The sequence below is a fragment of the Apus apus genome, chromosome 7, assembly GCF_020740795.1.
Source record: "Apus apus isolate bApuApu2 chromosome 7, bApuApu2.pri.cur, whole genome shotgun sequence".
In the NCBI taxonomy this organism is placed as follows: Eukaryota; Metazoa; Chordata; class Aves; order Apodiformes; family Apodidae; genus Apus; species Apus apus.
Window position 1 is genome coordinate 9607970 of NC_067288.1, and position 26611 is coordinate 9634580.

The 26611-nt window shown below is 37.1% G+C and overlaps 2 protein-coding genes across 2 annotated transcripts in view; both read right to left on the bottom strand.

Annotated features, from left to right (window-relative positions):
* Window positions 1-3080: 3080 nt before the first annotated feature.
* Window positions 3081-8310, bottom strand: ZNF281 (zinc finger protein 281). Its single transcript, XM_051625539.1, has one exon. It carries the CDS (start codon window positions 8247-8249, stop codon window positions 5610-5612), a length of 2640 nt encoding a protein of 879 aa, XP_051481499.1. The 5' UTR covers window positions 8250-8310; the 3' UTR covers window positions 3081-5609.
* Window positions 8311-8872: 562 nt separating this feature from the next.
* The window catches only part of KIF14 (kinesin family member 14), a 66383-nt gene continuing 48644 nt past the window's right edge, over window positions 8873-26611 (bottom strand). The window contains exons 30-31 of the mRNA XM_051625156.1: window positions 10448-10489; window positions 8873-9057 (exon numbers count right to left, since the gene is read on the bottom strand). Coding sequence (XP_051481116.1) covers window positions 8873-9057; window positions 10448-10489 — 227 coding nt within the window. The remainder of the gene's footprint in view (window positions 9058-10447; window positions 10490-26611) is intronic.

Sequence of the window (26611 nt, forward strand, 5' to 3'; positions counted from 1 at the left end):
ACTTTCTGAACAAGAATACAGTAATACTCTGAATGGTAATAACCTCACTTTAGATAGAGCAGGCTTTACCATCAAAGGTGGCACGTGCTACTACAGAATATCTGATGCTTGCAGCAGATCCCACATAATAACCATTATGTGCCTCATTAGTTCCCAAAATGTTTTGCTATTCGTAGCATTAAATAAGAAACTACTTAAAATACATCTCAAGGTAAGAATATATTAATATAATTTTAAAAACTTACTAAATTAATTCTTAATTCTTTCTTTATTTTGAGTCCGGCTAGATAATATTTTATCAAATTTCAGACCAATCCCCAAGTACAGAGGCAGCTTTCTAGTGTGGCATTATACTATTACTTAGGACAACCTTGGGTTTAAAATTGCCAAATCCACTGGAAAGTCAAGAAAAACAAAATAATTTTAAGTATATCAATAGGAAAATACAGTAAGATGCTATATAAAAAAAATTTACATTACTATAAAAATTATGAATCAAACATTATAAATTAAACAATGTCAGAACTAAATCTTCCTTTTAATCCTCAATTCAACCCATTTGTATATGTATTATACAAGAAAAGGGAAAAAATAACCTAGTGATTGAGGCTCCTGAATGTCACTTTAAAGAATTAAATACCCTAATTCCTCAATTTTTGCCCACACACAGTTTGAAACAGCAGAGATCTTACAGAAAGGAACTCACGTTCAATCAGTGTGAAAGAGATGAAATTCCAGTACCTATGCTCCTGGTCACAGGTATCAAAATGAAACTGGACATAATAAAGTGAATTTTTAGCATCAATCTCTAAAAAAATCCTAAGATTTGAATGCATTTATTTTATTTTGTAATGTAGCCAGACATTATTGTCTGTGAGAAAAGTGTTGAAATAAAATTGGGTTTTAACTGCAAGTGCAAAGGAGGACACAAGAAATATGTTTTGAACATGGACAACAAAGTTTATCATAGCTGTTCATTTGGTACACAGGGTATAATACCCTGTGTTCCAAATGCTGTGCACAATACTGCATCTTATTTTCATAAGTACTTGTACAAAAAAAAAATTTGCACAAAAATCACCTCAGGAGACTATTAAGTGAAGACTCTACAGTTTATGTAAGAAGCCAGAAAACAAATTCCAGTATGAGAATATGCAATATATGCCCCATATTGGACATGTTAGAAGAAATTGCCACTTCAACCAACATACTGAGCAATTGTAGTAGCTGTATCTGTTACCCTGAAGGAGCCATCTTGGAGATACAGTCACCAAACTTTCAAATCTCTGCATGTAAAAGCATTTAAAAAATAATCTTAATTTATTATCAGGTTTTCAAAACAGTGATTCAATTGGACAACTGAACAGTGATTTAAAATGGATATCCATCACCTAGTCTAAAGTCCTAGCTTGGGGGAGAATTATTCTGGTTTACTTTTAAAAGCAGCATGGGATGAAAAGGCCAGTGGAAGAAAACAATTTCTTCCTTATAATCTTATTTAGGAAATACATGACCAATTTTTTCAGATGTCTTCCAGCAAAAGATAGTACACGAGTGTGAGACAGACAAAGCCTGGAAAATTCCAGCTCAAATGGTTAAGGATGGTAGTCAGCAGGGGCTGAAAACCAGCAGGGGCTGTAAACAGCATCTTCGATTCTCAAGTGACCCGACTCCCTTCAACACTTACAATAAAAACCAGTGAGGTAGTAACTTACACATTCTCACACAACTTCTCATTTATAACAAACATTTCCATGGTCACAACTGCAACTTGACATGAACAACACTGATTTCTAGTTTGTGGAAAAAAAAAGCAGAAGCATCACTCAGACAAAGATGCTGTTTTTATGCATATAATATTGGGGAGCAGGGAGAGGGATCCAAACAATTGAAACAATGAAAAAAAATCACTAGTGAAATACATATAATTATTCCTGTATCTTCTCAAGGTCTCCATGAGGCATCAGGCAGCTTTTCTTCATCAAAAAGCTGTAATTGTACTCTCCTTTCACACCGTTGTATTTTAAAATATTTTTCATTTCACCAATTTCTTACAATTTCACCCACTACTCTTAAATCTGTGACCAATTTCAGTAATTCAGGAACTACTACAGATATTTAGCTAGCTCTTAGGTTATCTGCAGGCAGGTCAGATGTACTTTTAGGGGCTTGGGACATCCAAACACATTCAGAGTTCACAGTACCATAATGTACTTGCTGAAAACAAAAACACGTTACATGAGCTACTACAATAACAATCGTATCATTTTACGTGCAATTTTATATCACCATGTATATTTATTTTTCTTTATGCTCCTGTTAGTAGTAGGAAAGAGGTTATCATTCCCCTCCTAGAATAACTTAAAAAAAAAAAAAACACACCAAATCCAGGAACTGCAGAGGAGGAAAAAAAAAAAATTCACAGCTGTTTTGCCTTTTTTTTCCTTCTCTCACTGCCACACCCCTAAAGTTTTAGTCAACTTACTGTGTAGTTCTTTCTAATATTTAGCAGACACACACATACCCTGATTTCTACGCATTCTACCATATCCTTAACCTTCATTATTTAATGAAAAAATAATTTTTACTCCATGTTAAATTAGGAAGAGGTCTAGTTCTGTTCTATTTAGAAACATTTTCTAATGACTGCTAAGCTGTGGAAAGAACATACAAAATTCCAATAACATCCCCCTCAAATATTCTGAAATAATTCCTAGCAATGCTCTCAATATTAAACATTTAATAAATCTGACATTTACTTTGGAAAGGTTTCATCCTTATTTGCTTTTCAGCAAGCAAATAATTTTTCCCTTGTCTATGTCAGTGCCTTGATTTAAATTGCTGTCTTCCACTCTTCAATACTCTACTTTTCAACCATTCTGAGACATTCAGCACTGCTACCTACATTCACACGCGAAGTTGAACAAAAAAACAAATTCAGGAAGTCCAAGAACTACCTTCAGATTACCTTAAATGGTTTAAAATGCTTTGTAATATTTTTACTAGGCTTTTCTCACAATGTAGAAATAAGAGCAGGAGAAAAAAAAATCCAACAAAACCAAACAAAAATAAATCAAGAAGACTTTCTAAAATCTTTACTTTGAACAAAACTGTATTATGTGTCATTCTGGATTTCCAGCAATTACAGAAAGTCTTTGAAGTTAACAATATGAAATTTATATATTTTTAACCAAAATTGCATCTATAAAAACACAGGTTTAAAAATACGAGGTTGTACAAACAGTTTAACTTCAGGAAATTTGTTAAGTTTTTGCCTTGGAAGCTAAAGGTATGAGATAGAACCCTGATTTCTAAAACAGTGCATTCAGATTATCTGATCCAAAAAGAAACTTAAGGAAGAAAACAAGCTGAAAACATGCCAGTAAGTCATATTATTCCTTCTCAAATTTTTAACTCCTAACATTTCCTTCATATTCTCAAATGTATGGCTGGATAACAGAAGTGATATCTTTATGATTTTCTGAATAATGGGTTTTATTAGTATTAAGTTAAAGCGAATGGCCAGAACAATACATATGCAACTTCTACTACACACAATATAAAGAATGTAAATTATAACCTCTGTGAAACAAAAGGTACTGAAAAAGCCAACACAATGGTTATGGACTATTCCATCCCTGATAAAAGGCTGTTAGAGAACAGTTGTTGTTTGCTTGTTTAAACTGAAATGTGGTGAAATACATAATCACGTATAAAGAAAAAGTTAATGGAGTTATATGGATTCTATGAGAACAAACTCTAGGTTAGTAAGGAAAAAAAAACAGTTCATTTAGTAAAAGGATATTACAAGTAGGCTCAGGTTTCAATTTTTAGTGGTGAGGGACAACGGGAGAAATTACCCAGGATTTTTGTAACAATTCATTTAATAATACACCACTTTCATAACAGAAGTGTTTAACACTTGCACAATGTTAATAACTTTATTATACATGGAAGCCTGTAATAGGCTGATTACACAATAAGACTGCAAACAACCACTGGTACTTTCCTGATACCAGAAAAGTACATAAGACTGAAACATCACCAAGAGTACATAAAAAACCATCAGCATAAACATCACAAAAATCACATTAAAAAACTAATCAAAAAATACATTTGCAAAAAGTGGTTTAGAGCAGTGCCACTGCCTTTCAGCAGCTTTGAATGGCCACCAGTAGCAGGTTTCCGTGGCTCCACAGGCATCGATCAGGATTCACATATAATAAATAATGTACCACAAAATATACATAAAGTAAGGCAATAATTCCAAAGAAAAGTTCTGTTGATATTAACAAGCCACTCAAGTTCTACTCTTGTAGTTGGTCATCACCAGAAACCTTTGATGGAATTGCAGCCTTAGGCCCTAAAAGCCTGCAATGATGAACTGCTGCAAACCCCTACATCCGTAAAGAGCTCCAGTGACACCAACTGGCACACTGCTGGGCACAGGGGTCCATGTTAGCTGATCCTGATGCAGGACAGGGGCCTTAGTATGTACAATTGGGAGTATATTATTTCTTATCGTACATGGAAACCTTGACATAATTCTACAACACGTGGCTGTTCATTGTTCATCATCTGATGTCATTAAGACATCAGAAAGTACATAAGATACGCGCTTTCTGGAATGTAAATATTTTAAAATACTAGCTATTAACTTTGGGTGAGAGAATGAGTAGGGAAGCAGGAGAATAAAAGGTGTAAATTAAGAGGGGTGAGAAAAGCCCAAGATGAAGTCCAGAGGAATCAGGAGCACAACAAAAGAGAGGAAACCTTATACACTAAAGAATGTGGAAAAGGGGAAGAGCAAGAGACTTGTCTTTTTTGAACCACATATATAAAAAAAAAATGTATCCCAAAAGCATATCTGGAGTATGACTGCAGCTTCATGTTACGGTTCTAATGACAGGAACCAGACACAGACGTCTCTCACGGTTTGTGTCAACAGAATCTCTTTACAGAATTACAGTCTTACACAGGAGTTCTGGGGACATTACTGTTTATATTAAAGCTACCATTCTGGGCTCTTCATACAGACCCAAGAATATTTGCTTCACCTGCCTGGAATGAGCATCACCTGGAAGAACAGGAGTACTTTAAAAGCAACAATATTTAGGTAGCAAAATTCTTTCAGATCAGCCCAGACATAAGAGACAGCAATTTGAAATGTCACAGATCCCTTCATCATATTTGTCACCATTTGTAAATCGGAAGTTCCAATACACTAGTGGTGCATAGAATTCCCATGCTTCATTACACTTTCCTGAGAGTAAAGTAATTAGAATAAACCTTAGTCCTAGGAACAAAGTTAATTTTTTGCATTTTAAACTTTTGGGCTATTCCCTGATGACCTCCATAACGTAAATTTGATTGCTAAACATTGTCACTTGAACAAAAACACTATTTTAATCTATTGATTTTTGATTAAAAACCATAATAAACAGATCTAAAAAAAAATCACACTAACAAACTAAATATGAAAAGTTGCATTGAAAGGGCATGTTACATTATTCTTAATAGGACCGTGTAGAAACATTCCAATGGCAGTGTTGTCAAAGTAAAACAAAATTACATTAATAAGACCCCACAGCCTAGTCACAGTTGGGACCTTACCTGTAACTCTGGCTGGTAGGGGTTTTTACTCGTGTACTACATGGCTCACTTACATCAGACATCATATTTGTATACCCTGAGAAATCTGAGACTGAAGTCCTTACTCTATGGTCCACTTCTCCATTAGAGTTAGTGATAAAAGTCATTGGCACCCTGCTGCCCGACTTAAACTGAGAACCAAACGCTTGTGCAAAGTTCTCGATCTGGTAGGTTGATCTAGGCTCTATGTCCTTCTGAGGATCTATCTGGCTAGTTAACTCCTGAGATGGGATCTGAAAGCTCGTTGAGGATTCTAAGTTTTTCTGTTCCTTCTGGCCAGTCAGTTTCTGAGATGTCGACTGGTAGTTAGATGAAGTCTCCAAGTTTTTCTGTGGATCAATGAGATCATCCAGCTCTTGAGAAGGAGTCAACTGTTGATGCGTAGCCTCCAAGGCAGACAAGTAAAAGCCTGGTTGAGATCCAAGCAACATCCCAAATGGAGGTTTTGGCAACGCAGTTGGCAATACTGAGGTAACAGATTGGCTGAAGCCACACTCAAGTGGAGATGTAGTGTATATCTGTTTGTCTTGAAACAGAGTGTGGTTATGGAGAGTTGAAGACAAGCTAACAAACTGGAAACTGGGTCCAAAAGCAAAACCAGTGCTATTGGTTGTTCTTTCGAAGGCTTGTTGGAGGTATTTGGAGTATTCTTGCAACATGCTTGCCTTATCATTTGAAACAGTTTGAGAGTTGGGGCTCAAGTTTTCTTCCTGAACTATCTCTGAATGTTCTCCTGAGGTGTGCAAGTCCACACGCTGTTCAGTTATACTGAAAGGATCTTCTTTCTGGCTTTCTGATTTGTGAGAGTACTGGTCTAAAAGGCTCTGTAAGACTTCATCAGGAATACCGGACTTGTCGTGGCAAGACTTTATTTCACTATTTAAAGATGCTGAATCAATAAGAGATAATGGAGTTTCATTATCCATAACACTAACACCTGCTGACTGGATGACGGACTGCTGGGAAGTCATGTGTCCGACATTAACTGAAAAGGCACTGTTACTGCTTGCAGTCTGTAGGTATCTTCTCTTCTTTGAAAACTGCATGGCATCATCATAATTGCTACTTATTTGACCTGGTTTACCACCTGTACTTTGGAGAAGCCCAATAGCTTCTACACCAGTATTGGCTACTAGGCCAAGAGAGCCACTCTGTTTCCCCGACAGTGGTTTTTGCCCCAAAATATCTGGCAGTGGTGATACAAAATTAAGGTAATTTTTGTCTGTCTGTTTTCTGCTTCCTTTTTTCAAGACCAATTTTGGCACCTTTTTCTGAAGTTCTTCTATGCCTGTGCCAACTAGACCACCACTGGAAGACACAATAGGAATATCAACTGCATAATTTGGCATGGCCACATTACTTGTAACTTGAGATTCAGTTACTTTGCTGCTACACTTATTTCCTTTGTTTTCAGTGGATATACTTTTTGTTTTACTTTTTCTCCTTGAGGAACTTATATTTCCCTGAGACAACGCAGCCAAGCTACTCATGTTATTTGATGATCCAGGCTCCATTCCAGCACCTGCTTTACCTATGGCTTCACCACATGTTCTTCTGTGCTTCAACAGTCTATCAGTCCTTGAAAAATACTGCTGACAAGTGTCACATTTATATGGCTTTTCTCCACTGTGTGTCCTCTTGTGTCTTTCCATGTGGTACTTCTGGATGAACTTCATACTACACTGGTCACACCCAAAAGGTTTCTCCCTACTGTGGATCTTCTCGTGTCTCTGCAGTAAGTACTTCTGGATGAAACCCATGCTGCACTGGCTGCACTGGAAAGGCCTTTCCCCGGTGTGAATGAGCACATGTCTGCGCAAGTGGTAGGAGCTCCTGAAGGCAGCGCTGCAGTGCTCGCAGACGTGAGGTTTCTGACTGGGGGACGCAATGGCACCTTCCGCATCTCCCACCAGGGGGGGTTTGGACGAAGCACTTGGCTTCCGCTTGGCTTTGATTCCCTGAGATTCTGGCTTTGGCCTCTTTGCCTTCTTGACCTGGGTATCATGCTTTGGCTCACCCGAGCTCCCAGGGGCGCCCTCGCCTCTGCCACTCAGTAACAGGTCTCGGTGGGGATGCTGGTGCAGGTGGTGAAGAAGGCTGAGGTCCTGAATCACACCCTGGCCGGTTCCTTCCCCACCGCTGCTCCCCAGGCCGGGGGGCCTCTCTTCTGCCGCTCCCCCGAAGAGCCCCCCGTAGTGGTGATGGTGCTGCGGCGGCTGCTGCTCCTCCTCCTCGCTGGGTTTCTCTTGCTTGATGCTCACTAGAGACTGCAGAAAGCCCCAGGGGCTCCTCTGCGAGGAGGGAGCGGAGGGGAAAGCCGCCGCCGGCTCCTTCTTGAAAGTCATGTCCTGAGGGGGAGGAGGCGCCGGGGGCTCGGCTGCCACCGTGGAGGAAGCGGCGGCGGAGGCCGGAGGCAACACGCACTGCGGGGGGTGCTGGGCCGCGGGGGGGGGCGCGGCCGCCCGGGTGAAGCTGGTGACCGGGGGCAGGCGGTGGTTGAACATAACCATGCCGGGGGGGAAGGTGGGCTCCATGGCCGCCGCCCTCTTGCTGCCGCTGCTGCTGCCGCCGCCGAGGAAGCCGCTGCCGAGTTTCATCCCCCGGGAAGGCGGGCCGGAGAGGAGGCGCGGCCCAGAGGGGCTGCGGGACCCGCCGCCCGCCCGCCGGACACCGCTGGCTGCCTCGCTGGCGGGCGCCCGCTCAGCGGCTGCCTCCCGCGGCGGCCCGGCTCCCGCCGCCCGGGCGCATCTTCGCCACCCCCACCCGCAACGACGGGCGGCCCCCGGCCCGGGCTGCACTTACGGCTCCCGCCGCCGCCTCCAGTTAAAAATAACGCCGCGTCCGCTCCACAATGGAATTAGCAGCCCCTGCGCCCCGCACTGCACATGCGCGGCGCACAGCACGCTGGGTACGGCCCGGCCGGCCGGGCAGCGCGCGGAAGGACGCGCAGGCGCCGCGGGGCCGGGGGGGCCATGTTGGGGGCGGCAGCGCGCGGGGCCTGCCCGCGGGGCGGCGGGTGCGGCACCGCCCGGGAGCGCCGGCCGGGGCAGCCCGGGCGCTCGGCCCCCCTGCCGCGGGCTGCCGGGAGCCCCGGGCAGCGCCGAGGCGGGAGGAGAGGCCGCGCCGAACACGCGCTTCAGACGTGCCGCCGCGTTACTAAGAATAGAGCCCCCGACATCCTTCCTGACATCAAAGAGCGTGGCGGTTTCCACGCGTGGTGCTAAGCGACCGGTAACGCGCGGGACTGGCGCCGGCCGTGCCGGGCACGCCTGCCTGCGCTGCCAGCTAACGGGACCGGCAGCCACCGCCCTTCCCTCCCCGGGACGCGCTCGGGCTCTAATTGCACCGCAGGTGCAGGCTCACACATGCTGACGTGATTGCCCAACCAAAGGAGACACAAAACACCTGAAACAGGCAGCGTCTGCGTGCTTAGCATGACTAAGTACTCCTTTTAAATGGTGCCGTTTCGGAGATGCTAAATGTAACATTTTAAAACAAAGATCGCAGACTGCCTGTTGCTACTTTGATCTCACAGCAGTGACATTAGTTGCATGAAACGCTACTGAGTCAGTGAAGCTACTCCTAGGGCTAAAACACTAAATCCGAAACAGAATTCTGTTCTAATCTTGCCACTCCAGCAAACTTCTCACACATCACTTCCACACTGATGGTGCACAAGGCATTGGAAATCTTCACCAACTATAAACTGGGAAGCACATCCACCTGGCTCAACTCCTTCCTGGCTGGGAATACAGCACCAGCACATCAGCTGGCCCCTGGCCAGCAGGTACACCTGACCATCAGCTCATGATCCTCTGCTCCCAGCAGTGAACCCCAAGTACAGGACTCTTTGGGACACTGTTACAACAAAACCCATCCTGCTAATAATGCTCCCTGTTTTAGTTACAAGAACTTATAACAGAAACAAGAGACAAGTTCCATTATTATGAAACAGCTTTCTTTTGATGAAAGCAGCCAGGAGATCTTTTTCAATATTTCTCTAGTAGGGGATGCCCCCTTGGATGCCAATAAAACCTAAGTAGAATTCTGCTTCATTTCTAACTATTGACTTTGAAAGCCTCTTATATTTGTGCAGTTTTTTACATCTGAATTCCAAATTCTATGAAAATGAAAACTTCAGAATTACTGTAAGGAATCTTGGAATTGAACATACTAACACTAATTTTTATCATTAAGTTACTGGGAGTAATGGAACAAAATGGATAAATGCCTTATGACTTCCATGCTTTACCTGTATAAAATATTTCCCCTTATGACAGTTCAACCTATAAAGATCAAGTACTTTCCATAAGCCTAACTGCTGCAAAGCCTTGGGTCGTATTTTAGAATCTTAAAAATAAGTAACTGATGTAAAGAATAGAATTTGGTGCAATTTCTGTAGCCAACAAAATTTTTAACTGAAGTAAAACTTGTTCCTTTTATATTTTAAATAGTTTCCTTTAAATAGCATGTAAACTAACAGTTCACTTTAAAATGTAAAGTATGAAAGTTTAGGACTGTCAGGTTTAGTTAAGTGTTAAAAGAAAAACCAGGAATTTAAAAAACTAAAAGCAGCAGTAAAATATTAGTCAATGCCTATGAGAAATGAGTCTGTCCCTTTATTCAGGGTGTCTGTGTTTAATGGTAAGCTGGGATGCATATAAGCTAGTCCAAGCATGAAGGGCAGTAGGACACTCATATGGAAAGCCAACTTTGTCCCTCAGTTATCAAGATAAGAAACCTGTCATTTCTCTCATTCACTCTGTCAGCCTTGAGATACTCCAAGCAGACTTACCTCTGTGTTGTACACCCCATATATCAGGAAGATGAAGAGACCCTGTAAAATAAAATGGAGGGAAAAAGCTGTTAACTCTAATCATTTCAGCAGTAGAAATACCTGAAATAAACTTTCCTGGGAACAGACAAAAGAAGACACACTTCATCAAGGTCAATTTATTTTTCTATTTTTCAACATTATAAGCTGTACCTTGAGCATTTATTTGATAACATGGGGGTGCATCACCTACAGTGTTTGTGGTATTCAGCTGTTTGGCAATGAAAAACTTAGCACCAATAGATCAAAAGCATTAATTAGAAAAACTAATTTTATAATTTAATGGCCTTCTGAACAAAACTGCAAATAAAAATTTAAAAAGTGAAAACACAAAGATGCTAAAACAAATTCAGAAGGAGTAAACATCCCTAATTGTACTTTTTTTAAAACTGAAATTAGGAAAACATACATTACCAAATTCCACACAAAAATATATCCCTGCATATATATTGGCAAATGTATACATCCCACTTAGTTATTTTAGAAATTTAAATAAGTAGTAAGAGATGTATATGAGGACAGAAAAAAGGCATATTCCAAGTAAGCAAATAGTATACATGATTTATCAAAGCTCTTTTAACAGCTTGCCTCAAATTGGTCTATTATCACAGAATCACAGTATCACTTGAGTTGGAAGAGATGTCTAGAGATCATCTAGTCCAAATTATGAGACAAAACAAGCTAGAAACAAACAAAACACTCACTTTAGTGTTTCCAGGATCTAAGTTAACAGTGCAACATGTTACTGATTCCTGAAATCTGCAGGCAGAATCCTGAAAAATACAGGGAAATAACTAGGAAGAACAGAATAGCAAACGGAAATAAAATGTAAAAATAAAGTTTACTGAGAAAATGCTTTTCTAACTCACATTCACCATGTGTTTATAACCTATTTTAAAATTTATTTGTAAAATGATCCTCTTTTGTAATATTAATATTTAAACTGGACACTTAAATATATCAAAAACATAAACCATCACTTTGAGACAGAAAGTCTCATCTGAAAAGAAGCTACATTTGAGTACCAAAGAAATTACAACTTTTTAATTGAACATGCAAATTACTTGAAGATAGCGGGATTAATTCTGGATTTCTCATCAGCAAAACCACTGTGTTATTAGGCAGGGGAGCAGTAAGAGATATCTTACATATATAGTATTTTCATGGATTACCCAATGTCAGCAGAAAATCATTGAGAGAGATAGTGTTTTGCTTAATTCTTTTTGTTTTCTAAAGAAGCCCAAATCTAGTACTTCCTTTCAGTTATTTACAGATTACATCAATGACCTCAACAATAAGTAAAAACAGATTCAAAGAACAGATAACTAAATTTTTTAGTGTAACTTCATATGAAATATACCACAATTATATCATGCTGATCATTTGTAACCAGAACAACCAGAATCCAGAAGCTTGACAACTCAGATAAGTGAATTACTCACATGAAAATTATTTGTAGAATAAAATCACAGTTCTCTCTTCAAATAAAGTGTTAGTGGACCATTCTGATAAGAATCTTTCTCTAAGGTTACAGTCAAATAAGTTTAATTCTGAGATTAAAGTAAATATAGAAGCTATAGGAAGATGAGCACATCATAATTGCATTGAACGTAGGCAATGGGCAGCTGATTAATAACGTGATTCCACATACAGCAACATAAGCAGCATCACAGGTATTTTGTAACTGAATATTCTGCAAAAGAAGTTGTAAACTAAGGCACTTATTACAAAGCTTTTAAAGAAGGGTTAAGTTTATTATAGAGTACTGAAAGCTGCCAGTGAGAGCTTTTAATGTTAATGCTAACGAAACAAAGGTAAATAGTGTAAAAACACAATTTGAGCATTTTAATGTATTTATCTGATCAGAGCCTGCTTTATACATACATTAAAAAATCAGAGGAGGTGTGAAGTGTAGACTCTTATTTCCTCCTATCTTCATTTAAAGTTCTCAGGACTTTAGGGATTTCCCTCCTAGGCAATTGGCTGGAATGGGTAGATGCCATAGGGAGAGGCAGAGAAGAAACAGCTGCTGCTAAGATCTAGGGGAAAAAAAAAATCCCATTTTAGGCTGCTTCCAGAACTGGGAGCAAAACCACACAATGTTTATTATTAAGGTGCTTTTGTAAGTGAAAAGCCTTGCTACAATATTATTACTAAAAAAATACACATTCAAGCCTTCCAACATAGTGGAATGCTTTGTTTTTAACCTAGAAATGAACAAATGTTTTTAATTGCTTCTCAGTCTCTTCTGAAATTTATTAATCTCATATAAGTACAGGTAGACAAACTAGTTAGCTACTTCAGATTGGATATACAGTAATCCTACTGAAAATTCAGAAACACATTATTAGACATTCCAGATCTTAAATTGGCATGCCAAATTTTTGCTTTTCTTGAGCTTGATATCAGCTCATTTAAATATTGAACTGTTAAAGATATGAAGTGCTGTGGACATACTTGTCTTAGTTCTTAATCTTGTAGACCTCTGGGATATTTTTTTGGTCTTCTTTTGTCATTGTGGTGGTGGGTTATTTGCATTAACATAAATAAGTTACGCTAGTAGAACCAGCCCAACAAGAATTTTACTTATTGCTTCAATGAGTTATGAGGTCTTGGCACCCACAATTGATAATGAGGGGAAATTTTTCCACACAACACTGTCATCAACAATTACCTGTACAGTATAGCTTGTGGTCCTTCTGAGATGAAATTAAAGAGGTAAAGATCCTCATGTGGTTTGAAATGTAAAAAGTAATATTGTCTTACATAATTAATAGTTCAGTTTCTTTAACTCATTATTTGCAAAAAATAAGAACTTCTTGGTTTCTACAGTAGGCCAGGCTGTTACTTGTAGTGTGGTTCTGTGAGCAGCTGCCTCAACCGTTCAGTTGCTCAGGCTGGTCAGATGTTCTTTGGCTTCTGGGAATTAAGCAGTGTTGTGATTGAGCTAGCAGTTTTACCCGCAACTGTTTATTACATCTGTTGTTTTGGGTTTTTAAAATAATATTTAATTAAGAAATATAGAAGGAACTTGGGTATTTTTTTGTGTTCTGATAGCCTGTATGAACCCCAGGGGAACTGTAAACACATTATGCAAAGTAGCATATAAACACAGAATAAAGCCATCTCTGCCTTGAAAACATCACAGGCTTCTAGACAAAAAAACTGGCTATGTATGAAGAAAACATAAAAGCACACCTGTAATTTTTCAGGTCTCATGGGAAAGTAGAACATGTTCTTGGTAAATGTCAGCTAGAAGGTGAAGATCTTTGGCTGAGCTGGAATCCTGCCCTTTGGAGACTGAAGAACAGAACTGCTGCCTTCTTAATTACAGTTCTATTTGTCACTCTATGCAGGGCGTAAATGTATTGCTCAGCTTTTAAATCTGGCAAGTCTTAAGAGAATTGTCCTTGCTATCTTGAATAAATCAGTCTATGGACAGTTCTAATCTTTAGCAAGTTTGTCAGGATCTGTTCCAATTTGGGTGGTACCACTGAATGTTGATACTCTTATCAGGAGTTCATTCCGCTTTAGGGCAACAGAAACCTGCATGGCAATTATCAGAAGTTTCTTACCCTGATTTTAACATTTGTCTCTCAAGCTGTTGTGATTTGACATTTCTTAAAAACTTCCTTTCATTCACTTCCTTATTTCATTCACTATTAAACAAGAAATTACAATCAAGTTTTGGTGTGAAGAATGCGTGTGGAATTACTTCATCCTTCTCCTGTTAATTTTTAAGCCTTTGATCTTTCATTTGTTTGACATAACTAAAAAGGATTTTAGAGTTCTCAACTACTAAAATCTGTACTGGGATACTTCAAAAATTCAATTAAAAAAATAGCAAAATATGCATGTAAACACTATATAGAAGAACTGTAGAAGAACTAAAATAAATTAAATACTTTCTTAGTAAATTAAGACCTAATAAAAAAAAATTAAACATTTTAAAGCATGAAATGAAAAAGTTTGCATTGCAAGAAATTTTCTGCTTTATGAGAGAAAGATAGTAGATTACATGCAGGTATACTGAACCAAATCAGCTTATTTTTCATAAATAACTCATGGCAATGGAAACTGAAAATTACAAATATAACTAATTTTATTCACACAGTCTTCCTGTAATCCTAGAACAATTAAAATTTGTCTTGGCAAGAGTAGATTAGGCGTTTGTTTTCAATCCAGACCAATGCTAGAATCTATAACTGAGGAAACTTGTCATATATCAGGGTTTATGCAAAGGATACAAAATTCCAAAATGACAGGATTTTTTTACCAGAGTTGAAGAAGTTAACTGTTAAAGGAAAATTTTCTACCAAGTCTGACATTTGAAACATGACTGTTGTGAAATTTCAAAGTCACTGTCGCATAAGCAACTACTTCAGCTCTTGTAGTTATCACTTGAATTAGTATTTGCAGACTTGGCAAACAGGAGGAGACAATGTGACTTCAGATTTTCTGCCTATAAAACTAGAAGTGATAAAATAACAAGCAGAAATTCTGTAATGCTAGCAAACTAACAGATCCTCAGAAATTTGGTAGTAATGAGCTGTCACAGCAAAGGCCCTGAAGCAAATCAGCAGCCTACCCTGTAAAAGATTTTTTGGAGATTAATTCGTCTTTGCTTCAGTCGAATATAGAACCAGATGATACTTCCTGAGTTCAGAGCCATGTTAAAAGGATTACTTCCATTGATGACAGATGAAGTGGAGATGGGTTGGTGGATTATCACTCTGTATTCCACACCAAGAACCTCTGCAAGAAGTGAAATACAACACTCAAGCTTTGTTCTGTACACGTTGCCACTTAGGCAAATTCATCCTATAATTATAAAAAAGAAAATCAGCAAATAGCTTGAAACAGAAAGTCTGTTTCTTACCCATAGAATCCATTCAAAAAGTGACAATTATTTTGAAACACTAGCTTCTAAAGAAAAGGAACAGCAACAAAAAAAACAAACTTAAGCAGACGAATGGCCTATCATAATTCTTAGAACTTAATTACAGAAAAAAACAAAACCCTGCTGTGGTTACCAGGGATGCTACAGCACCTTTCCTTCTCAGAAACACATGGTGCTAAAGAGCCATATAGGAAATTTTAGATGAAATTATATGCAGTAGAATAACTGGGATCTGGTACATCAAAAGAACAGCTCAGATCCTCCACAGCCTTAGCAAATTAGCATTCCATGTTGCCAAATGCAAGGGTACCCTGACGTTTGTTTTAGATAAAGTCAGCAATAACCTCTCCGCACAAAGGTATGTTTAGAATGATAGGAAATTTTCGTGTTTAAAAAAAAAAAAGGTTGGAAGGGACTTATAAAGGTCATCTGTCCACCTTTCTATTTAAGCAAGGACAGATTTTTAGGTGTCAGACTAAGCTATCATATAGCAAATTTCTGACGTGACTCAAGTATGTAATCTGACAGGTTTTTTTAACCACATCACCAAGGTCCTGTTGGAGAACCTAGATAAGCCTGTGTTGATGTACTTTTTGAGGTCATCAGGGTCCTTTTTTCCACCCCTCTTTAAAGATGGCAATTTGACCTCTGCAATAAGTCTGTAGGCATGATAGTCTGGGCTATAGGATTCATTTTCATTTTCTTAATAGAAATTTAGCATACTATTAAAAGACTTCCTGTTTCTTCTTTTCAGAGTTACACTTTACAAATTGAGATACTCTTTCATAGCATACTGACTGCATGTGAAGCCAAGATGTGAGGCCAGAGGGGGTTTTTTCTGATCAAATTAATTACCATAATCATACCATCATGACATACATGAAATATCTAAAGATTGATTCTGCTCCTATCACAGAGATAGAGGAGATTGTAACACTTCTGATTTTTTTTCAGTAATCTGTTGTTCACACACATACATCCAAAGCGGTTTGAAAAAAAACTAGCACTTAATCAGAGCTTGGTCTTGCTAGGCCTTTGCATCATTACACTGTGATACAAAAAATGTGTTTCTGTGCAATATTGTACTTAGAATACTGACTGTTGGGAAAGAGCTGCGAATTTCATTCTACCTGTTCTCTTTTTTCTTACCTACTTACCAGTTTATAATTTCTTCTAACTGCCACCTATTCCTTGTGCTTGTCATCAGCTAAAAAAATTACTTTCTCTGTTATTAAACCACACTTTCTCATTACATAAGAATTTTTCCAGGTATTTATACTGAGCTAAAGAACATACAAGGAAGTGGATTGTATTTCACCCAAAGAGTTAATCCATGCTCTTTAAAACACTAACATCTCTTTAAAACCTTTTGTATTGAAAAAATTTTGCATTACATTCTCATTCTAAAGGTTGGTCTGCTCCTCTGAAAATGAGTTAACCCACATACAAATAAACCTGATTGTAACATTTCATGTTAAATATGTGCAAGAAACGTTGATTCACACCGCATTGATCTATACTCTGTATTTCTTACATTTACTAATATTTCACAACGTGTTACCAATTTAGTCTAGACCATCCACAGACATTACAATATTGTTAAATATGAGGAGAGAGGAGAAAAATCTGTCTCTTAGGAAATTAATCATTTAGAATTACAATGGTGCAGTTTATACTATAAAGATCACTGTGAGATCTCTATAAGAAAGCTAGAATACAGTCAAAGTTTAATCCTGGTATTATTGTCATTTCCAGTTTTTGCAAACTTTCCAATATTTGCAAATGTTTCTCCACCTTACAGAAACAAACAGGTACATGGACTACAAAAGATTGCAAGGCTGTTACACATGCTGGAAGCTCCTGTGGATTACCCTCCTTTTTGCTATGTAGTAATTTAAAGCCCAAGGTTACAGCTTCTCTGAATCCGTAGAGACCAGAAAAAACTTCAGTCAACTATACTTAACGTAGTCTCTGCTTTTCTAAAATTTCTTCTCTAGGGCTCCTTACAATTAATAGGCAGACCCCTATAAACCTACAGCCAACAGCAAAACACCAGAGTTTTGCCTATTTAAACCAATAGAATCTCTTCGACAGATCTGAAAGCATTTAGAACAGGTGCTCAGACTCTACCCTAAGCATTTTTATTTTAATTAAAACTGTACAATAATCATGATTGTGATCAACAATTCAATGTGTTAGATTTTTTTTTTTAGGCCATGACTCTAAATGGAATCTCTGTAGAAAATATTCCTTTAAGATGTCGAGATATACATACACTTACACAAATTCTAGACGGAGTGCTATTCATCCTAGATTTCATTACTAGCCAAAAAAAACCTCATAAAAGCCTTCCATCTAAATTCTCTCCAGTCAGATGAACTCATGATAGACACTAGAGCTAATCTCCTTATTATGTGACTGAACAGTTTTGCCACATCCTCTCTCCCATTTTTCATGTCACATCAATTTTGTTTGTATTAGATGTAGAGATACACTGTACAAGAAACAGTATTTGAGACCTCATTCCAAGTACATCTTTTCCTCATGCTTTAGGTTCCTGATGCTGCTCCCCTCTATTAGCAGAGGCCTGGTTGGGCTTTCAAATGGGAGTTTTACCTGAGTACAGAGAAGACTTTTGACACACAACAGTATAGTTACTGATAGAAACTCCCTGAATGATTAGAAAAGGGCATTAACACAGGACAGTCCTAAGTGCTATCTCTAGCTCCTCCAGTGCTAGGTCAGTGAATCCTTTTCTTGAATAATACTCACCTTTTCTTATTAGAAGAAGATCACTGCATTTGTGGCCTTTCAGATACGACTGTTGCCTCATTGTTCAGGCCAGAGCAGCTGCCTTAAAAACAAATACAAAACACGTTAATTAAAATTCCTGGTTTTGGGAATTATTTGAATGCTACCTCTTGCCAGATAAGACACATTTCTATTGATTCTTAATTTCTGAGACAAGTAATAATCACTTAGGTCCAGATTTGCAGAAGTCTTCAGACATCTCCACTGTACTGATGTCAAAATAAATCTCAAAATTAGACTGCTCCTACAGGTCTGGGAAATCTTTGATGGGTCTGTGCTATTCAAAACCATATATTAACTTATTGATTATATGGCTGGGGATCTGAAACTCTTAGCAAAATGAAATAGGGTTGTGGGATTTTTTCCCGTTTCTCTGTCTTTTAATCCTTGCTTGCAAGATGGGATCTGGTTTTCATAATAATATGAAAAAAGCTAGTAATATTAGTTTTGTAAATTCCAACTTAGATTTTCAAAGGATAATAATTCAGACTAAAACCCAGATGTTCCCAAACCAAAGATCTAGGTGTCAAATATGCACTAGATTGTTTTGAGAGAGAAAATTAGAAATTTATTCTAAGACTAAAAATGTTAATGTGAAAATACTTTCCAAAGGTCATGCTTACATTCTCTTGATTTTTCCATAGCAAATATGCTCAGTTTACAATTTGATTTCTTTTATGAGCCAACACTACCACATGATTGTGAAAACCATGATGGTTCTGGTTGCTTATTCATAATCAAGCTACCTCAACTATTTAGATTTATACTGTGTGTTGGGTTCCACATATGCCTTTGAAATTCTGCTTTCAATCATGTGCTGTTGCAGTTAGAGTAAAAAACACTATGTTTATGTGCTTTGAATGATTTTTCATAGTTTTTCTGCATACTATGCAATGAAACCTTAAACTGCTCAGCTGATGATGGTAGTTGACCTTCAGAAAAAAATTGAGAAACATAAATATAAAACTGTATCTCAGGTGTAAACAATAAAAAGAACTTGTAGCACTTCACCTTACAAAAAAATCCCAATTAACTGTAAGGCTGTATAAATTAATAACTTTTTCAATCATTGTCTGAAAATAGGCACTGAAATTAATTGATACTTGATGATAGGCACAAAAATCCAGATGTTCACAGTTTTCATGGAAAAATAAACAAAAGCAATTAGGGAGCTAAGTAAGAAAAAAAAGAACACTTAAATTCCATTTAGCTTCTTTTGATTTTTTTTTAAGACCTCATAAAAATATATTTTTAAATTGTGAATTTTAAAAGGTGAGCATATTAAAACAAATTATTTACACCAAAAAACAACGCACATTTTCTAGGTTCTTTCTTAAAAAATAAAAACCACGAAAAAAACCCCTAGAAATTAGATGCAAGTTCATGCGTAATTTCTGTTGAACTGAGTTTGTTTCTGCCCAGCACGAAATAATTAATAGTTCAGTTAAGTAAATTTAAGACGGTAAGGGAAAAAAAAAAGTCTATTTCCACATCAGTTTGCAAATGAGAAAAAGTAATCTAACAACATATTTTATGAAAGCAGTACTTTAAGTTTTATATTTTAAAGAATCATCTCATTTGCCTTTGCATCACCTTTTTCAGTTCTCATTGACCATCCATAATTATCATGGAACACTTGTGCCAGCTTTCCCACTCTTCTCATTGTGTCATCCTCCTCAACATTACACATGTGGTTAGCAAGGAAGGGAAAACAGCCACTCCAGTCGAGACTGATGGCAACATGGGAACAAAGTTATCAGAAAGTCTTCGAGGAAAGGAAAGGAACACAAGAGGAAAGGAAAGAGTCAAACAAGAAGAGGAGCATAGAACTGTGAAGTAGGAGACTGTATCAGGGTGATCAGACAAGTGTGATAAAAATAGGTTAGAACAGATGGGCTAAATGCCAGAAACTTCCTCCCAAACGTAGCCAGCTGAACAATTGTTAAAAGATAACTGTGAAAAGAATCAATGGTTCCACAGCTTTCAAGATTCAATACAGGCTATGAATAGGATATCTGCATAGAACACCACTGGAAAGCAAAAAGGAACAGAGAAAGAAATTAACTAGTTTTCTACAAGTGTCTTCCTTTTCCAGTTGTTTGTTGGGTTTTTTTTACACATTACCAATAATTCCATGTTTAAAGACTCAGCAGCCATTCTCATTTGGCTGTGCATGGCACAACTTTGAATTTACTTGAGCTAACTAGAAGAGCAGACTATAGTGATTCAGGTTCCTTTTGAAAAAAAATTATTAGATCAAAGACTCAATAAATATGTAAAAAAACTCTCAAGTTTACTATTATCTAAAATATTTGTACAATAATTTCAGGGCAAACAATGCTCACAGGGTCTTCTAATAACAACATGAGGGGTTTTTTTTGTTATTGTTCGTTCTTGTTTTGTTTTTGGTTTTTTTTATTCAGTTAAGTCATATTAACAGCATTCTTTTTACGTCAGATTTAATGCTTGGAAACACCCAGTTAGTCTGGAGAACCTGCAGACATAAACAATGCAATGCTGAACGAAAGAGGAGATTTCATATTCTTACCTAATAGCAGTTGTGTTTTTTTCATGTGCCCCCCAAATATTTTACATTTTTCTTCTAGGAAGTATTTTTCACCCTGAAAGGGTAGATTTCATTACATTTTAAATTAAAGAGACGTATTCTAATAGCAATAAGCCATGCCAGCATGTGCATTACCAGACTTACTTGGCAAGTCTTCCAAGCAATCAAAGGCACTTGGTCTTCAGCCTGTTTCTTTGTGGCGTACCCAGGGCATGCACCAATAACCTGCAAACATACAGCTTCGTGTGGCTTCTTTCTACCACATATTAATCAACATGGCACTCATTCCCCTACAGCTAGAGAATACTGAAAAACAAAGATTTTGTTTGCAATTAAGAGACCACTGTGTCCCTAGGGTCTCGGGAGAACCACAATTTTCAATCCAAAGAGGTAATACGTTCAAAGCTCCAACCAGCATTTAATTTTGCTAACAAGCCACTTCAGATGCAACATTGTGTTGCAGCGTTGTATTAAAAGCTGATCGTAAACATAAACAGGGGGAAGTCGATCCTACAGTACATTGAAAAAAGGACAATAAAGAAAAAATTATATAAATAATTTTTACCACAAAAAATATGTTAACATTGCAGTGCTTCAAGAGCACTGGATGGACTCTACTACATTTACTTTCTCAATTTATAAAGTAAAGTAATCCTAGCAAAAAGTTGCCTGAAATTAAGAGTGCTAATTCTTTGTCTGTATAAACTCATTCATCAATACATGCACACCTTGGTACACAGTGTGTTTTGCCTGAGTCTTCTCATATTTTGAAAACATTCTCTGGTATTCCTCGTAATGGATTGGTGCATTACCACACACGTATACACAATATGCAATACTAATTACATTGATGACACAAAACATTTTCTTTGGCTGATAGACTGAGAACAAAAACCCTGACTTAAATGATTACTGCATTAAAAATAATTTGATGTTTAGCTCATTATGGAGCATGTGTAAGAGCTACAGTGCATCTGTTCTGGAACTTCAGGGTTTCTATAGAATCCTGCATGATTTGTTTATGATGTGGTAATGATTGACTGTCAGTTACTAATAAATGGTAAATAAAAAAAGTAACCTGTGATATTAAAGTACTACATTAGCTACATTGTGATTAAATTACAGTAACATCACCAGCTATAAAGCTTTATAGAATCTCCTCAGCCATGCAGTAATTCTCCTAACTATACTATTATGTAGAGCACAAATATTTCTTTGTAAGTCTGAAGCAATACATCAGGGAAGCATTTACTGCTAAAGCTAGATTGAGAGTAAATGCATCTTGGGTTGCTATGAATAAAGCTTTAGCTTCTCATTACTTTATGACAAGACACAGAAATTCACTTTACTTTTCATTTAAGCTTTTCTGCTCCAGTTTATAGATGTATGCCTTCACGCTTTTATTCCCTTCTCGCTTCAGCCGTACGTAATAAATGATTATAAATTTTCACATTTGACCACCTCTCTGCTAGCCTCATGCTTAATGCACAAAGTTAGGAAGCTGCAGGTAAAAATTTCACAAACACTTTTATTTATGATGTTGTCCTTGGTAACGGAAATTTCAATGTACTGAAATGAAAAGTATGATTAAAGGGATACGACGTCCTGACAAGGATAGTAGAGGGCAGCCTTCTATTTCCCACTGAAAATATATAATACTTTTTTGACATCAATTTCATAGAGAATAGACATGGGCTAGTCATGAAAAAAAGACACAAACATGTTTCTAACTTCAGTGTTGTTGTGCTGTCTTAAATTAGACTTATTCCAGAAATATTTTGTCAAAGTAGCTAATTTTGTATAAACAAGATATTGTGCAGTAAAAAAAAAAAGTTAAAAAATTTTACACAAAATTTTAAAGATAAAATACTCTTCTTCTGTTAAGAGAGATATTCTTTTATCATTTCCTCATGTTACTTTTCCTATCATTTTACCACTACAATAGGATTTATTGCTTGGAGCTTCTGTCTGGTTTTGATTCTAAATTCATCTTAGCTAGCTCATATTATCATATACAGCTGAAAGTTTGACATGCTTGGAACACTTTAGAAGTAGTACCCTAATAAAGACTGGTTCATTTTTAATTAAATCCATTTTGTCTTCTCTTTATAAAAATACAAGTTTAAAAACTAAGAGTATATGGCATTAAGAGTACTGATTCTACCTATGGGTGAATGGGTGATTTGAAATAACATTATGGTTTCATTACTAAAATGTATAGTTTTAGATTCCATGAAAAATAAATTAATCTAAAACCTGAAAAGTCATTTTTATCTTCTTGGGCAATTTTTAAAATAAATCACTTTAGTTTACTATCTTAGTCTTAGAAGTGGCACATATCTTTGGCAGATCATATTAAAATAACTTTATAACTTAAAAATAATAATAAAAAATATCACCAAACATCTGCTAGAATTAAACATACAAATATTCTATTCAGTTTCCAATAGCATAGACACAAATATAAAACATTCCTTTGAAATTTCATGTTTATGAAATTAAGAGCTGAACTACCGCGTTCCAGATAATTTAATTATGTTTACATATAATTTTAAAATATTTAATACAGCATTTAGACTTTTTAGGAAACAGACAAACCAACCTATGTAGAGGAAGGGGGATAGATCAGATGTTTTGTACATGAAAAAAATTAACTTTTCCACCCTAAATGACTACTTCGAATCCTGCTTGGATTGGTACAGACTAAAACTTGCTTTTATGCACTGTATATTTAACAACACAAAGATCTTAGCTTATATTCACTGTCAGATGCATCAGGGTACAATTCATAGTGAATGTTTTCTGTAACTAGCATTAACTAGCACAATTAGCAGCCAAATAGTACTGAGCAAACTATTCTTCTAATCCTGTGAATTTCATAAATAACTACCTTAGCAGAGCAACTTCAGCAAGTTATACCTTTTCTTTAACAGCAATAGTGATTTAAAGTAAAAAATCTGGAATATCATATGGGTTTTAAAAAGTTACACTTAGTAAACTCTTGAGCCATTGTTTCCCAAACAAGTGGGCTTTCTACAAATGGATAAACAATTTGATCTGTTGCAGATATTCAGTAACTACGTTAATAAGCAAAAAGCAACCCAAACCAGCATCATACCTTTCTCAATAACAGGAGCCGCAAATATTTTGTGACAGTTTCCATTTGTTGGCTAGCTATCACAGAGCCCTGAAAAATACATTATGTCTTATGTCAGTTATTAAAAAAACACCACAAATTATAATGAAAACAAAATTACTGGCCATTTTCATTTGAATGTCTATCTTAATTCATTTCAGATTTATTGTTACTCTGAGGTTTTACACCTTGATTTTTTTTTTTTCCTCCTACCTTACCACACAATTACAAGCTACTGTGGTCATTTAATCACTGTCATTATAACACCAGCAGTCTACATTGCTGAGCATTCTGCATAGTGTCCTTACTTCGCCATACTCTATTCTAAATGCATTTTAATATTTGCAGTTTGAAACCTGACAAAAAAACACCCAACACCTTAGAGTAGGCATGTGGGATCAATTATGCGAAATAAAGCATACAGGTTAGAAGTACCACAGCAGAGCTCACTTTCTTTTTAACTTGCTAATGTCTCTGACCCCTCTGTTCAAAAGCACTTTAATCAACATTTATATATTACTTTTTTTTAGCCTTACAATTTAACAGGCTGTAAAAAAATGTTTAGCAATCAATTATACATATCAAGTTGACATGCTGCAGGACTGAGGGTCATTTAAGCCTACAGCTACATCTGAAAGAGTTTGGGAAAGCCACATGGGGAACAAACTAGCTTTTCCCTTTTAAACTTGCAAGCAAAAGGACAGCTTAATTAAACCCAATAGAGAGCTTCTCCTCAGCCTTTCTTAAACTCATAGTAATAGCACTAACAACTGTTCTTTTGGGGCTCGAGAGCGTTTTCTTTATGTCTTCAAGCTTCGACTGTGCATACATACAGTGCCAATAAGAAATGTCACAATTAAGTGATCCTATTAGATGAATTTGATTCTGATCGCATGGCCTAATCCAGTGCTGGAACAATAACCTAAATCTGGACCTGGGTACTGATGTCTGGTATGAGATATGGGTCAGTGAACATAAGTGCTCTATTTGTAATCATAAAAAGAGAGATAATGCATAGGATGCTAAACTACTGCTTTGCCTCCCCTTCATCTTATGGCAAAATTGATGGTTCATATTCTCTAGAAGGATAGGGAGAGGATGTGTCTGATTAGAAATCAGAAGTTTGTTTTGACTATGCATCTTTTAAAGAGATTTCTTTCCCCTCTTAGTACTATTTTCAGGAGAACGTCAGTAATAAGAGTAGATTACCCACTGTTCAACTAGGGTACTGCTTTTAGGAGAGGGAGGTCTGCTTCATTATTTTACTAATCAAAACCACTACCCAACCCATTGTAAGTTCTTAGCCCAGCATGGTTTCTCAGACAGCTCCATCTAGTCTTAGGTTTCATAAACATACCAACTTTTAGTTTTTTGAGAATCTCCAGGATGTCATATTCCTTGGAGCTCTTTGCTCTCATCTGCTAAGCTAGCTGGAAAAACAAACAGCTTTGCAGCTTTCCCTGTCACTGTCTCTGATAGGGAACAAGAAACCTCATTTTACAAGGGTTTTACTTTTGCTAATATAAGTTCCATAGCATCTAACAAGGTGAATCACACTCTCTGTTCAGGACCTTCTTGGTAAATCCTTGTGCCTAGTTAAAAAATAAACAAAAGGCCATTTTACTAACATCCTTGTTTTCAGGTAAGTGCTTACTCATAGCACAAGTCAACAAGTAAATGGGAAATACAATTTAGAGGCTTGACTTCATTCTTCTATACTGCAGTCTTCAAAAATAGGATGACTAGAATTCTTCCAGACTGGATATAAAGTGAGAACACAATACATAATCTAAGTGCATCCCATCTCTTCAGAGAGCCTCAGCACAAATGCTGCAGAGCTAGTCAATGTTACAAACACCTCAGATTCCACCTAGCTGACGTTTCAGGGTTGGAAAGGTCCAGGGAAATCTAGACAGATGGTAGCTCTGTCCAAAAATCTTTCACTAAGTAAGCAAGTTGTGCAGTTGTACAAGTTAAATACTAAAATATGTTTTGGTTTAGAAAAGAAGACTTGAAGAATATTTTTATTGCCATATATTTTGGTGGTTCTTAACCTGAACTGAGCATTTGTCTGAATTACTACTGAGACATTGATCTGACTTCAACCTGAAGTTACCAAGGTTTTATAAGACTGCAATAAAGCTTTCTTTGCATTAAGCAGCCAAGCACATAAACATTTTAATGAACTGGTTTTACATGGTTCATTGAGTAGCTCCTAGTCTCCTATAATACAAATCACTTCTCCATCACACTCAGCCCCTTCATACAGGCATTTCTTAGTGTACAAAATGCAAATTGAATAGCAGTTTATGGAAATTCAGCAAATATTACATTCTAGTCAGTATACCTCCCAGTAGTGAAAATGTTTAAGCTGTTATGTCATGTAAAGAAATCTCCAAAAATCACAAGCAATAAAATAGAACTTGTAAAAAAGCAAACACCACAGGTATCACCAAGCAAACTGTAAGGGACCACCATGAAATAAGCTACAACATGGAACTGCAAATGTTTTGGACAATGAGCAACAGTGTTGCCATGGAGTACTAGGGAGCTAAATTGTCATTAATCATAGAACAGACAATATCCCAAACAGATATTTATTTTATATTTACCTAAAGGTTGAAATAAATCATTGAAATAAACATCAGTGTAGACCAAATCTCTTTGGAATAATTAAATTACATTAATGACAAGCATTTTGTTGTATTCTAG

Bases quoted from the DNA above. Each gene is read 5' to 3' on its own strand.
- ZNF281 (XM_051625539.1), bottom strand. From the start codon at position 8,249: ATGAAACTCGGCAGCGGCTTCCTCGGCGGCGGCAGCAGCAGCGGCAGC.